At 34.4% G+C, this 13,054-nt stretch overlaps 1 protein-coding gene across 7 annotated transcripts in view; it reads left to right on the forward strand.

The window, feature by feature from the left end:
* Positions 1-11,855, forward strand: part of Gabra4 (gamma-aminobutyric acid type A receptor subunit alpha4) — a 63,229-nt gene extending 51,374 nt beyond the window's left edge. For 5 of the 7 annotated variants that reach the window (XM_026386055.2, XM_026386063.2, XM_026386036.2 and 2 more), the window contains one exon: positions 11,322-11,855. In XM_026386055.2, the coding sequence (XP_026241840.2) occupies positions 11,322-11,855 (534 nt within the window). The remainder of the gene's footprint in view (positions 1-11,321) is intronic. The other 2 variants (XM_026386100.1, XM_026386110.1) reach the window with 1 other exon arrangement.
* Positions 11,856-13,054: the final 1,199 nt, after the last annotated feature.

Below are 13,054 nucleotides of genomic sequence, written 5' to 3' on the forward strand. Positions count from 1 at the left end.
TAATAAGTTTGAATATTTTTTTAGTATTGTGATGTTGACCAAATCATTTTCATAGAAGGATATGGAGGCTTTAGAGGGAAATTTATTTAGCCACCAAAGTTAGCATTTAAAAATCAAGTAAGATTTCTTTTTTAATTTAATTTTTATTTTTTAAATTTATTTTTAACTTTCATGAAACATAAAAAATAATGTATTTTGAGATATCATGTAAAGTTTTTATACATATATACATTGTGTAATGTTCAAGTCAGTGCAAACATATCTATTTACCCAAACATTTATCATTTATTTATGAGAGAATCAACCAAACTCTTTCCTTCTAGCTTTTTCAGTATCTTATCAGTATTTTTTTATATGACAGCAGAATGCATTACAGTTCATATTATAAATATAGAGCACAATTTTTCATATCTCTAGTTGTATACAAAGTATATTCACACCAATTTGTGTCTTTATACATGTACTTTGGATAATAATGATCATCAAATTTCACCATCATTTATAACCCCATGCACCCTCCTTTCCCCTCCAACAACTCTGTCCTATCTAGAGTTCATCTATTCCTCCCATGCTCCCTCTCCCTATCCTATTATGAATCAGGCTCCTTATATCAGAGAAAACATTCAACATTTGGCTTTTGGGGATTGGCTGACTTCACTTAGCGTTATCTTCTCTAACTCCATCCATTTACCTGCAAATGCCACGATTTTATTCTCTTTTATTACTGAGTAATATTCCATTGTATATATATGCCACATTTCATCAGTGTCTTTAGATCTGTATCCTATCATTACCTTTAGTCACCCTACTGTGCATAGTAGTAAGACTATTTTGCAATATTTTTTCAGATATCTGTATATGTTAACTCCACTATTAAGAACTAAAATAGTCTTAATGTAAAATGTGACAAAGAAAAGTTAAAAGTTATGTTAGCAATTATGTTTTCAAATATTTAAATGAATATGTGTTGTAAAATCCAACACACATACTTAGTTAGACATAAGAGTTATAATCTGAAGAGGTGAGCCTATTTGAGGGGAAAATGTTGATTGATTTAAAAAAAGAACTAGAGCTAAATCCAAACTAGAAAGTTAAATAAAAGCTCTGATTAACTATATTTCTCTGATTTGGATGAGGAGGGACCAAAAATTATTCTAAAGACAGGTGGAGGAATGTTATATCCAGGCAATATTGATCATTTAGGAGGAGAACATTGATGCCCCCTGGTGGGTATGAAAACATTTTCTCTCCTCAAGGACAGGTAAAAATATGAAAAAGAAATTTAACATGTCATTCTTGTCAAGAGCATCTCAGTGTCACTGCATATCTTGTATCTTGGCTCTACCAAGAATTTTGTAATTTACATAAAAGTATACCCACATGGTGGAGAAAAGGATGACAGACTAAATTAGAACAAAGTTTTTGAGAGGGAAGAGAGCTGCAAAGTTGTCCAGGTTTTGTTTATTTTTTTTTCCCCATGAAAATAGTAACATTCACTATTTTAAAATGTTTAAAATCTGCATTCTGAATTTAATTTTAATGATGTTAGATGATTCTTTTACTCTGTTCAGGCTGATGTGATAAAATACCCTTAAACTGGGTGATTTCAGAAACATAAATTCATTTCTCAATTCTAGAGGCTGAAGATCAAGGTTTTGGCACGTTTCAGTTTCTGATAGGGGATCTGGTCCTGACTTACAGGTGGCTGCCCCCACTGCATCCTCACACCGTGGACAGAGAGATATCTCTGGTATTTCTCCTTCTTTTGTAAGGACAAAGTTTCTATCAAACAAGAGCTTCATTTTCATGACTTAATTTAAATTTAGCCACCTCCTTCAAGGTCCCCTCCAATATAGTGATATGCAGAGTTGCAACTTCAAATGGTTTTAAGAAGAACAATATTCAATTCATATATAGCAATGATTAAAACACTTTGCTCTTTTCATTTGTCATCTTCTTTGACATTTGTTGCCTTCTTCCATCCCTCATCTAATGGCTTCATCACCTCATTTCCTATATCCAAATTATATGTGCAAAAAGTCCTTTCGACTACTGATAGAAGTTGGGATAAGAAGTGAAGGAAAAAGAGGAATACTGTAATGCCAGACCAATATATCCAGATACAATTCTTTTTAATATTCCTTTATATAAAGAAATTGGTCCAGCTAGCCTGGGTTGCCAACATTGTAAATGTGAACTAATGCTCTGGGTATGGCTTTTCAGAGCATAACGTATGAATATCATCTTGTGGGTGAAATTACAACTGTTTCTCCAGTCTTTCCTGTTTCTCTGATGACCACTTTCTAGATCTTACTAATAGCTGAAAAAGTCCCAAAGAGAGAGACAGGGATCTGTGTGATATAGTAACACAACCACATTTATTTTAGACATTGAAATATTGTGGTTACGGTTTTTCCTACATGGAACATGACATATGGTTGTCTTACTTAGTTCAGTTAGAAACCTGTAAACTTAGTGACAGGAGCAGAAGAACCACTCAGCAGGAGTCAACCATTATCGTTGTAGATTTTGATATTGCTATTTTGTCCTAAAATCCTTTTAATTTGTTTTATGCACAAGTTATAGGATTAATTCTAATGCGAATTCTCAAATTACTACCAATATTCATTTCAATTTTGTATTTATTTATATTTCTTTCTCATTTCAGCCAGCAATATCCTTTCCTTGACTGAACTTCACCATAGACATTTTTTACTTAAGTGTTCATCTACTTTTCTGATGGTTAGAAATGATCATCAGAATTTATAGATATATAAAAGTATCTCCTCAAATTTCATTTCTTATAATGATTCATTTCTGAGTGATGTATCTTTTTCTTTTGGAGGCAGAGACTTATTATTTGACCTCAGCTGTTTTTTTTCTAATATTCATTTGACTACATGGTAGACATCATGCTAAGTGCTTTACATGCATTACCTTATTTATTCATTTTGAGGAAGGTACCATTATTAACCCATTGTTAATCCTGTATCAAGCCTTCTTTGAGCTTCAAGAGGTTAAAAACAGCTAGTAAATAACAAATGCAGCATTTGAATCTAGGTCTGACTGATTTGGGGGCCTGTAATCTAACAATTTAGCAGTGTTTTTCAATTTCGAATCCCTGGATCTCTGGCAATAACACTAAAAACTAATGGATGAAGTTTTGCAAATATGGCTTGAGACTTTGAGTCTTTAAATAGCTTCCAAATTTTTCTTATAAATATTTCACATGACTACAATACTGTTTTTCCTTATCTAGTAGAAAGGATTCATTCATCTTAAGGTTTGATTTAGAGAAAGTAGGTTGAGTCTCTTTGACCTCTTCCTTTTCCAAGGTTCTGTTGGCAGCATTAGAGAAAGAAGCTCCTGTGCTAGAGAAATCCACTTGACCAAGCTGAGAACTTCTGTTCTAACTAGTGAAATCTCCAACAAAGCAGTTACACCCATTGGAACCATATATTTATTGTACAATGCATGTACAAATATAAAGAAACACTAGAAATTACTCTGAAACAAAACTAACCACAAAATCTCCTATCTCAAAGGAATCCTAATGTTTTAAACTTTGAACTCCAAATATGTAAAGGCAAAATGAATGAATTTTTAAAGATCTATTCTTTTGGTATTTCCAAATTGAATACATAAATTTATCTCAGCACCTAATATTGAAAGTAATATTTCTATAGCTTATGGAAATACAAACAGTGAATTAAATACTATCACTGGAAGGAAATGAAATACAATAAATAGGAAACTCAGCATTTTCATTTCTACAATTTGGAGCTCAATATATGATAAAGTCCCTGGGTAAATATTTATGAAATATTTATTATGTTTATTTGGAGGTGATGTTTTTCATTTCTACATGGTAGCACTTTCTGGAACTGCTGTTGATAGTGCTCAGTAAATTACTTTGGGGTTTAGTGTTAGCTGATGTATCACACTTGTTTGTTTTCTTATTAAATAAGATATGTGGCTACCCCTGAAATCCTGTCTGAGTGGCCTTGAATAAATGTCTTTACGTTATTGGATTCTTATTTTTTTTTTGTATGTGACTCATTGATATTCTGGAAGATAAACCTGTTCATTATTAGCCTTGTTAGTTTTTAATTTAGGAGAGTTAAATTACATTTTATTAAACTTCATTAGCTTCTCAAGCAAGCAATATGAAAGTAGCTTCTTGCATTCTGCAAATCTAATCTTAGTCACTTTATCTCCTTGCTGCTAGAGTAATAAGTTGAGATGAATTTTTTTTGCAGTTTGATAATACTCCTTTAGAAATTGTGTCAGATCATAGTCATGATTGACGAATTGCTTGGATCTGCTCTTATTTTCCTGTTGATGCTTTAATTTGTTGGTAATGTTTGAATCTGCCACCTCACATCTCTATCCCACCAGTTTCTTTGCTTCAGGCTATTGTGACTAATGACAAAATGATTTCAAACTAAATAATTTTTTAAAATTCAAATGAAGCTTAGGTGCCTTTCCTCTTTGGAAACACTATGGGTTTGCTGAATACTAATGCAGCCTCTGAAGTCTCTACACTCTTACATGAAACACATCATCACTCTGACTGACACATTAGTTGTTCCAAAACTTGATGGCTATGTGAATATCATTCCTAGTGAGTTCTGTGCCAGCTAGGTCATCAGATTTCTCAATCCTTTTGTGGTTTGTCATCATGGAAAATGTCAACGATTTTTTTGCATACTAGACCCTGAGACATAAGTACAAAATAACTTGAGTATCATTTAGCTATTAGCAGAGAGCATAGATTGAAGTCCCAAGTCAGTCAAATTCCACTTTCCTTTATGTAAAGAATAATATATGAAATATTGAAACTTGTTAGGTATTTTCAGTCAGACTTGGGATTGAGTCAAAATAATTTATATGTCTCAGGCACTACCTACAATATTCTAGACATCTGCCCCATAAACAAAGATATAGTACCTTTAGAGACCATATACAATTTTTTGAAGAATTTGAAGAAGTATTTTGATTCTGTATATGTCCATACCAATGCAAATGATCAAGTATGAAGTTGGTTCCTACTATGTTCTTTACAATAATTTATAAAGGTCTTTATATCATAGGAACTTATCAACACTTTTAAACTGGGAATATAAAGATTTGATCTTTGTTTTCAGACAGTAATCTTAGTGACATTGTCCATACTACCTCCTCCATTCCCATGAAATCTCTTGCTTTGTTGATTCTTCTTTCTAATAATCTTAGACTAATACTATCTCTTGCCTGGACTCTCTTTTTTTTTCTCAGTATATTCTTCATATCTATGCTTATGTTTCTTTGCTGTTTAAACCTCATTACATAGTAGATGTTTTTAGTGTATAATTTTCAAATCATCAAATGCATGACTTGCTGGGTGCAGTGGCAATGGGGGTGTGGCTTAGTGGTTAAACAAGCCTGGGTTCAATCCGTGATTAAAAAAAAAAAAAATTACACACATGCACAACTCTTACAAATATAGGATGAACATATGTCAAGGATTTGCTTGACTCCTTAATTAATTAAGGAAACACTTATAGGAAAAAATATTTTAAAACTTTTTGAGAAATGGTTACCTGTAAGCATTTTTTAAAAAATGAATACTAGAATAAGATTGCTAAATTAGATACAGAGGTGCCTAATATACCAGGGAAATAAAACCATAACTTATGGTATTCTCTACTAGATAGGAAGTTATAAGTTAGTATGTAAATTTTGAAGAGTTTAGATTCTAATCAAATATTAAATACCAAAATCATACTTAGTTAAATTATCCTAGAGACTTAATAATGCCTTGGTGTACCTTTTAATTAGTGCTTCATTATGACATTGAAAAGATATGTATTCCTTTTTCGTGTCTGAGTCCTGAATGATTTTTATTAGCTGTATTCTTGATTATCACAAATACTTGACTGAGTCAAATAGACGGAGGTACCTTTTATGTGCTTTAAATCTTCTTGCACAATGTAGAGTGAAGAGGCTTTTCATGCCAGCAGGTTAGACACTTGGTATATAATTCACTGACTTCCAGCCAGTTAAGACCTTTCTGCTATTATTTTCTTCTACTGCAAAAGAAAGAGCTGGAATAAGTGGTTAATAAAATTTCTTCCAGTATTAATATGTTATAATTATTGAAAAATGGAATTATCAAGAGAAAATACCTTGGTCCTTTAGCTGGTACATGAAGTTAGGCAACAGCACCCCCTAAAGGGTTCTCTGTGAGTTCTAGGCAAGTCAGCCTCATTATCCTATAATGTCCTGGAAACTTTCCCTCACAAGAGAGATTTGGAAACAAGTCCTGTTGGGACTTGATTTAATTAGTCTGTATATGTTTTCTATTGTCACAATGATTCTGCATAACAAACCACGACACTGTTTCCTGTACTTACAGCAGATATTTGCTTTTGCTTTCTTGTCTGTGGATCAGTTGAGAAGTTGTTTTGATCTCAGTTAAGCTTGCCTAAGTTGTCCATCTCTTAAATGAGACACACTTGCCTGTCTACTGTAAGCTAGCTATTTGGTGATCTGTGATAGCCTTACTTCGACAACTGGTTCTGCTCCAAAGGATCTCTCATCCTCCAATCGGCTGCCCCAGGCCTGTTCTTTATGGTGATGGTGGCAGTGTTTCAAGAGAGAGTGAAAGCAAGCAAGAACTCTTGAGTTCTTGAAACAACACACCATGGTTTCCACTACATACTGTTAGCCAAAAAAAGTCATAAGGAAGCTTATTGGAACATAGACTCTCTCTTTTGATGAAGGAGGAATGTGTACATTACAAAATATATGAATATAGATATAATTAATTGGTGCCATTTTAAAAACAATCTATTATAAAGAACATGATTCACAGGATTTGGGGAAGTTCCAAGAGAATAACAGAATAATGGTCTAAAAGGAATGAAGAATGTAGATAGTCCTGTGCTTTGTTCTATGGATCAGTTCAGTTCAGTTTCATCCTTCCCAGTCTTGCTATTAAAATTTATAAGGCAGCACCAGGGCAATGTTTAGAGCTATTTATACTGTACTACCGAGGTTAGGACCTTCTGAGCCCTCTACCAAATGCTACATGAATGTTGACATTTTCCAGTCTGGCTGTTGGGAACATACATTATTCCTGGCTTCATGAGAGCATCAGATACTGTTTCCTCAAATCCTTTAAGATGGTCCTTTATTTCAGCCTTGGGTAAGTTACCCCACACTCTTAAACTGATCTTGGCTTAGCAAAATACCAAATGGGGCATGCTTTAGATTTTTGGAGTTCCACTTTGTTCTACTTTCTCTCTGTTACTTTGCCCTAAGAACTCTAGTCTCTGGTCTCCCCAGACTGTTAGATCCATCTCTTCAATTTGCAGAATCTTCCAGTTTTTTTCTGGGTTCCCCTTTATTGCACTACAGCAAGGAAACCTTTATTGCACTACAGCAAGAAAACTAAGTTTGTTTCTTCCCTCTCAGTGATTATGGCTCTAATAACCAGTGTCTTTAAAAAAAAAAGTTATTTTGTCTAGTTTTTTGGTGATTTTAGGAAGAAGGATAAATTTAGCCTCTGTCACTTCATTTTGGCTGGAACTAGAAGTCTTCAAATTCTTAGAATTTAGTGTTAGGAAAAATAAAGGTTTCTAAAGATCACAGACACCCCAACTTTTAGTGAACAACGAGAGTATGGAAAACATCAGATTACATTTTAATATATATATATATATATATATATATATATATATATATATATATATCTGCTATGTGTTTAATTCATTCTTTTTCACTGTCTTCCTCTCTATTCTTAGGATACTTAACATTTTGTCTCAGTTTAAATACCTATTTATTTATTTATTTTGATACTGAGGATTGAACCCAGGGATGCTCAACCGCTGAGCCACATCTCCAGCCCTGTTTCATATTTTGTATTTTAGTTGGAGGCAGCAACTCTCACTGCTGAGCGTCTCACTAAGTTGCTGAGGCTGGCTTTGAACTCATGATCCTCCTGCCTCCGCCTCCCAAGCCACTGGGATTACAGGCATGTGCCACAACTCCTGGCACTTTTTTAAAAATATTTATTATTTTGGGGGTATGTGCATTTTCTTTAAAATGGTAGTATTCACTTTTTAAACTTTAGGGATATACCTTATCCTTTGTATATTTCTTATCATGCAGATAGTATTTTAGAATTAATTATAATGAACTATACATTTCTATAAAAAGAGATTCAAAATCTGAGGATTGATTAAATGTCATTTATAATGTGCTTTGTAGAGCAAAAGTGCAGGACAAGTAATGTTGTCTTTAGTTTTTAGGTTGATGACAATTTTGGTTTCAATTGTCTCCACCAAAATTAGGTGCCATATGTTAGGCTACAATTTCTCATAAGTCCAGCAGCAGCCTGCTTTTAGAAGAATACTCCAAGCTGACATGAAGAATGCTTTCTAAACCTCTCAGAGTCTGCTTTGGCTCTGTGTTTTGTGAGACAGTTTTTCCTTCTCAGCTCATGGACCTTGAAATCATAATTTGCAAATGCATGAAGTATGCATGGAACATTTTAACAATGCTCAATGAGTGTGATACTTAGAAAAATATTTGTAGAATAAACCTTCCTCTCCAAAGGGAACTCTCAATTAATTGTGTACAATTTATCTACTTTATACATTATCTGTGAATTGTCCTTCAAGGCTGGCTCCTTCCAGTCATCCACTTATGAGCTACTTTTCTTTCTCCCTTCTATTTTTCTATCTCTTCACCCAGCATTTATTTCACAAAATTGTAGGGAGAGAAGATATTATATAACCTTAACATAACTTGAAGTAAATATAATCAGGGAAGAGAAATTATTGCAAAAAAGAGTACTTTTTTCTCAAGTCAGACATGATTACTTAGGGACCATCTGAGCTGTTACTTTACTTGATAGTATGGACAGTCTATTGTGGGCTATATTTATTGTGTCCTTTGCATCGTGAGAGGAATTGATTTTAATGGTTAACCATGAAATTTAATTCAAACATAGCCTTGTTCTACAAATAAAGCAATTTGATGGAAAATAGTGAATTACATTTTTATTTAATTGCTCTTTATTTGTCATTGGTATGATTTCAGATATTTATGCAGCCATTTGTTGATGCTGTTTAATGTCTAATACAGTCTCTTATTTAAAGTTAATATTCCAGTTGGGTATGGTGACGCATTCGCCTTCCTGTAATCCCAGAAGCTCAGGAGGTCAAGGCAGAAGGATCGCAAGTTCAAAGCCAGTCTTAGCAGTTAGCAAAGCTCTAAGCAACTTAGTAAGACCCTGCCTCAAAATAAAAAAAATAAAAAGGGCTAGGAATGTGACTCAATAGTTAAGCGCCCATGGATTTAATACCTGGTACAATTAAATAAATAAATTTTAAAAATAAAAATAAATTAATGTTCCTTTATATTTTCACTATTTTAATTTGATGAAAACTAAAATATGTCAGACTTTTAGATTTTTCACTAATGTGTATGATTGCCTAAAATTCTTTCATGAAAATCAGTTCCAGGCATTTAGAAATTAAAGTTTTTAAAGTAAGGAATGTCATTGTTTTTTAGTTAGCTGTTAGTCTCTTATGACCAAAATATTGGACAAGAACAACTTAGAGAAGGAAGATTGTATGTGTGGCTCATGATTTCAAAGGTTCATTCAGTATATGGTTTGCTGACTTCATCACTCTGGGCCTGAAGTAAGGCAGAATATCTTGGAAGAAAGATGTGGGGAAAAGGGTACACTTGTACATTGCTGGTGGGACTGCAAATTGGTGCGGCCAATATGGAAAGCAGTATGGAGATTCCTGGGAAAGCTGGGAATGGAACCACCATTTGACCCAGCTATCGCCCCTCTCGGACTATTCCCTGAGGACCTTAAAAGAGCATACTATAGGGATACTGCCACATCAATGATCATAGCAGCACAATTCACAATAGCTAGACTGTGGAACCAACCTAGATGCCCTTCAATAGATGAATGGATAAAAATAATGAGGCATTTATACACAATGGAGTATTACGCAGCACTAAAAAATGACAAAATCATGGAATTTGCAGGGAAATGGATGGCATTAGAGCAGATAATGCTAAGTGAAGCTAGCCAATCCCTAAAAAACAAATGCCAAATGTCTTCTTTGATATAAGGAGAGCAACTAAGAACTGAGCAGGGAGGAAGAGCATGAGGAAAAGATTAACATTAAACAGAGACGAGTGGTGGGAGGGAAAGGGAGAGAGAAGGGAAATTGCATGGAAATGGAAGGAGACCCTCATTGTTATACAAAATCACATATAAGAGGCTGTGAGGGGAAAGGGGGGGAAAACAAGGGAGAGAACTGAACAATAACAGATGAGGTAGAGAGGGAAGATGGGAGGGGAGGGGATGGGGGATAGTAGGGAATAGGAAAGGTAGCAGAATACAACAGTTACTAAAATGGCATTATGTAAAAATGTGAATGTGTAACTGATGTGATTCTGCAATTTGTATTTGGGGTAAAAATGGGAGTTCATAACCCACTTGAATCTAATGTATGAAAGATGATATGTCATGAGCTTTGTAATGTTTTGAACAACCAATAAAAAAAAAAAAAGAAAGGTGTAGCAGAGGAATGCTGCTCAGATCCTGGCAGCCAGGAAGCTGGAAGGCCCAAAGGCAGGGAGGAGAGCCAGGGACAAAATACAATCCCCAAGGGCACAAACCCAGTGACCTAGTCCTCTACCTGCATACAATTACTAGCCTGTAGTCCATTCAAACTATCAATCCATCAAATAGTTTAATCCACTGATGAGGCTGCTACTCTTGTAATCTAATCATTTCACCTTTGAAAATCCCTGCAGGGCCTAACATGTTAGATTTTTAGGGGACACCTCATATCCAAACCATAATATACATGTAGATGTTACCATTATTATTTTGTGCAGAAAAACTTATAAATAAAGGTCTTAAACATATATAAAACTCTAAAAGGTATATGACATATTACAGAATAATTATTTGTAATAAAACTGAACAAAGACCTTCTCTAAGTATAGTTATGTACTCTTAAATTAAAAACAAGTATTAAGTAGTAATAAAATCTACTCTTCTTTAAGTATTTTAACTCTATTTATAGATTGGATCATATTTTGAAATATAAGATTTTTATTCATAGTTTCAAGTATATACTTTTTTGCTATGTATTTTAATACTTTTGAGTTCAGCTGAGTAGCTACAGCAGATTAATAAAGGTTTCTTTGATGGACTTATGTGTTTTCATCCTTTGAAATTTTGTAGAAATCTACAAAAAAAAAGTTACATAACCAATTAAATTTTTAAACTACCTTTTCAGAATACAAATGCCAGTTTGAACATGAGGAAAAGAACAAATGCCTTGGTCCACTCGGAATCTGATGTTGGCAACAGAACTGAGGTGGGAAATCATCCTAGCAAATCTTCTCCAGTTGTTCAAGAATCCTCTGAAGCCACATCTAAGTCATACTTAGCTTCCAGTCCAAACCCTTTCAGCCGGGCAAATGCAGCCGAAACGATATCTGCTGCAAGAGCACTTCCATCTGCTCCTTCTCCTACTCCTAGTCGAACTGGGGGTGTGTTGAGACAAACATCAGTTGGATCTGCTTCTACTCGTCGTGTGTTTGGCTCAAGACTGGAGCGAATTAAGACCACAGTTAACACCCCAGGGGCTTCTGGGAAGTCATCAGCCTCTGCTCCTCCTCCTGCTCCTCCACCTGCTGGATCTGGCACAAGTAAAATAGACAAATATGCCCGTATTCTCTTTCCAGTCACATTTGGGGCATTTAACATGGTCTATTGGGTTGTTTACTTATCTAAGGACACTATGGAGAAATCAGAAAGTCTAATGTAATTTTGTTGCTATAGTAGTTTCCTAAAAGATGATGAAAATGCAGACTATCTTTTTCAATGTTTTTAAATATAATTATTCTTTACTAAAATAAAAATTCTATGTAATTTTTCCACTTAAAAAAATATAAGCCGGTTATTGGGAGAGTTAATTAATTCCTCAGTGAAGAGAAAGTGAACCATTTTTCTTTTCAGAAAGAGGGTTTAAAAAGGATCTATTCAGCATTCAAATTAGATGGAATACAGACCATCCTGGAAAGTTGAAACAAGAGTAATAGGGCTATTAAAGATATGTGGTGCACATTTTTGCATTGAAATTTGAAAACAGACTATGACACTTTTAATACCCAATGAATATCAACCAGCCACCCTAAATTTCCCAGTGGCACTGCCCTTAACCAGAATCATTTATTTGATGTCATATGCAGTGACCTTTGGAGATTCTCTTAGAACCCACAAGAAAAGGATTTTCCCTATTAAACAAAACATCGGTGAAAGGAAAACGGAAGAAAACAAACACTGATCAATAGAGTGAAAATTCTGCAGTGTCAAAAACAAAGACATAGACCAGGGGAAATGTGTTTCCTTTCATAAGTTGGCCAAACAGTACTTAAAGGTTGACTTGAAATTTTGTGCTCTGAGCCAAAGTTTCACTCCTTGTATGAATTCTTTTTCGCAGTAGCTCATTCAGGTGTGTACTGTATTTACTCCCTGCATACTTATTCAGAGCCTAAAGCCTCTTGTGTTCCAGGCACTCTCCTAGACACTGTGTCCTAGGAAAGCTCTGTCACAGTTACCTACAATATTATTAAAATAGTAGAACAGTCAATGCATGCTGAAGAACTATAGCCTAGCAGAGGACTTTGCATTCTTTAATGAAGGAAATATAGTTAGAGTCAACATCATATCCACAATATTGTTTCTCCTCCATTGATAGAGGATAACAGGTATATTTGTTCACTTAGCTACTTTGAGATAAGTCAATGTTAGTACGATTTCAGCAACTGGTTTTCAAAATACAATGAAAATTTGGTACAGATTGTTCTGTAAGTGACAAAAAGCACCATGTATCTGGAAAATAAAAATCTGGGCCTGTAAGATCTGATAGATTATGTGTCTCAAATTTGATAAGGATCACTGAATTTGATCAGAATCACAAAATATTCAGAATGTTTTTCCCAACATGGATCTATCTTAGCTGCT

This window comes from Urocitellus parryii, chromosome 10, assembly GCF_045843805.1.
Source record: "Urocitellus parryii isolate mUroPar1 chromosome 10, mUroPar1.hap1, whole genome shotgun sequence".
Classification (NCBI taxonomy): Eukaryota; Metazoa; Chordata; class Mammalia; order Rodentia; family Sciuridae; genus Urocitellus; species Urocitellus parryii.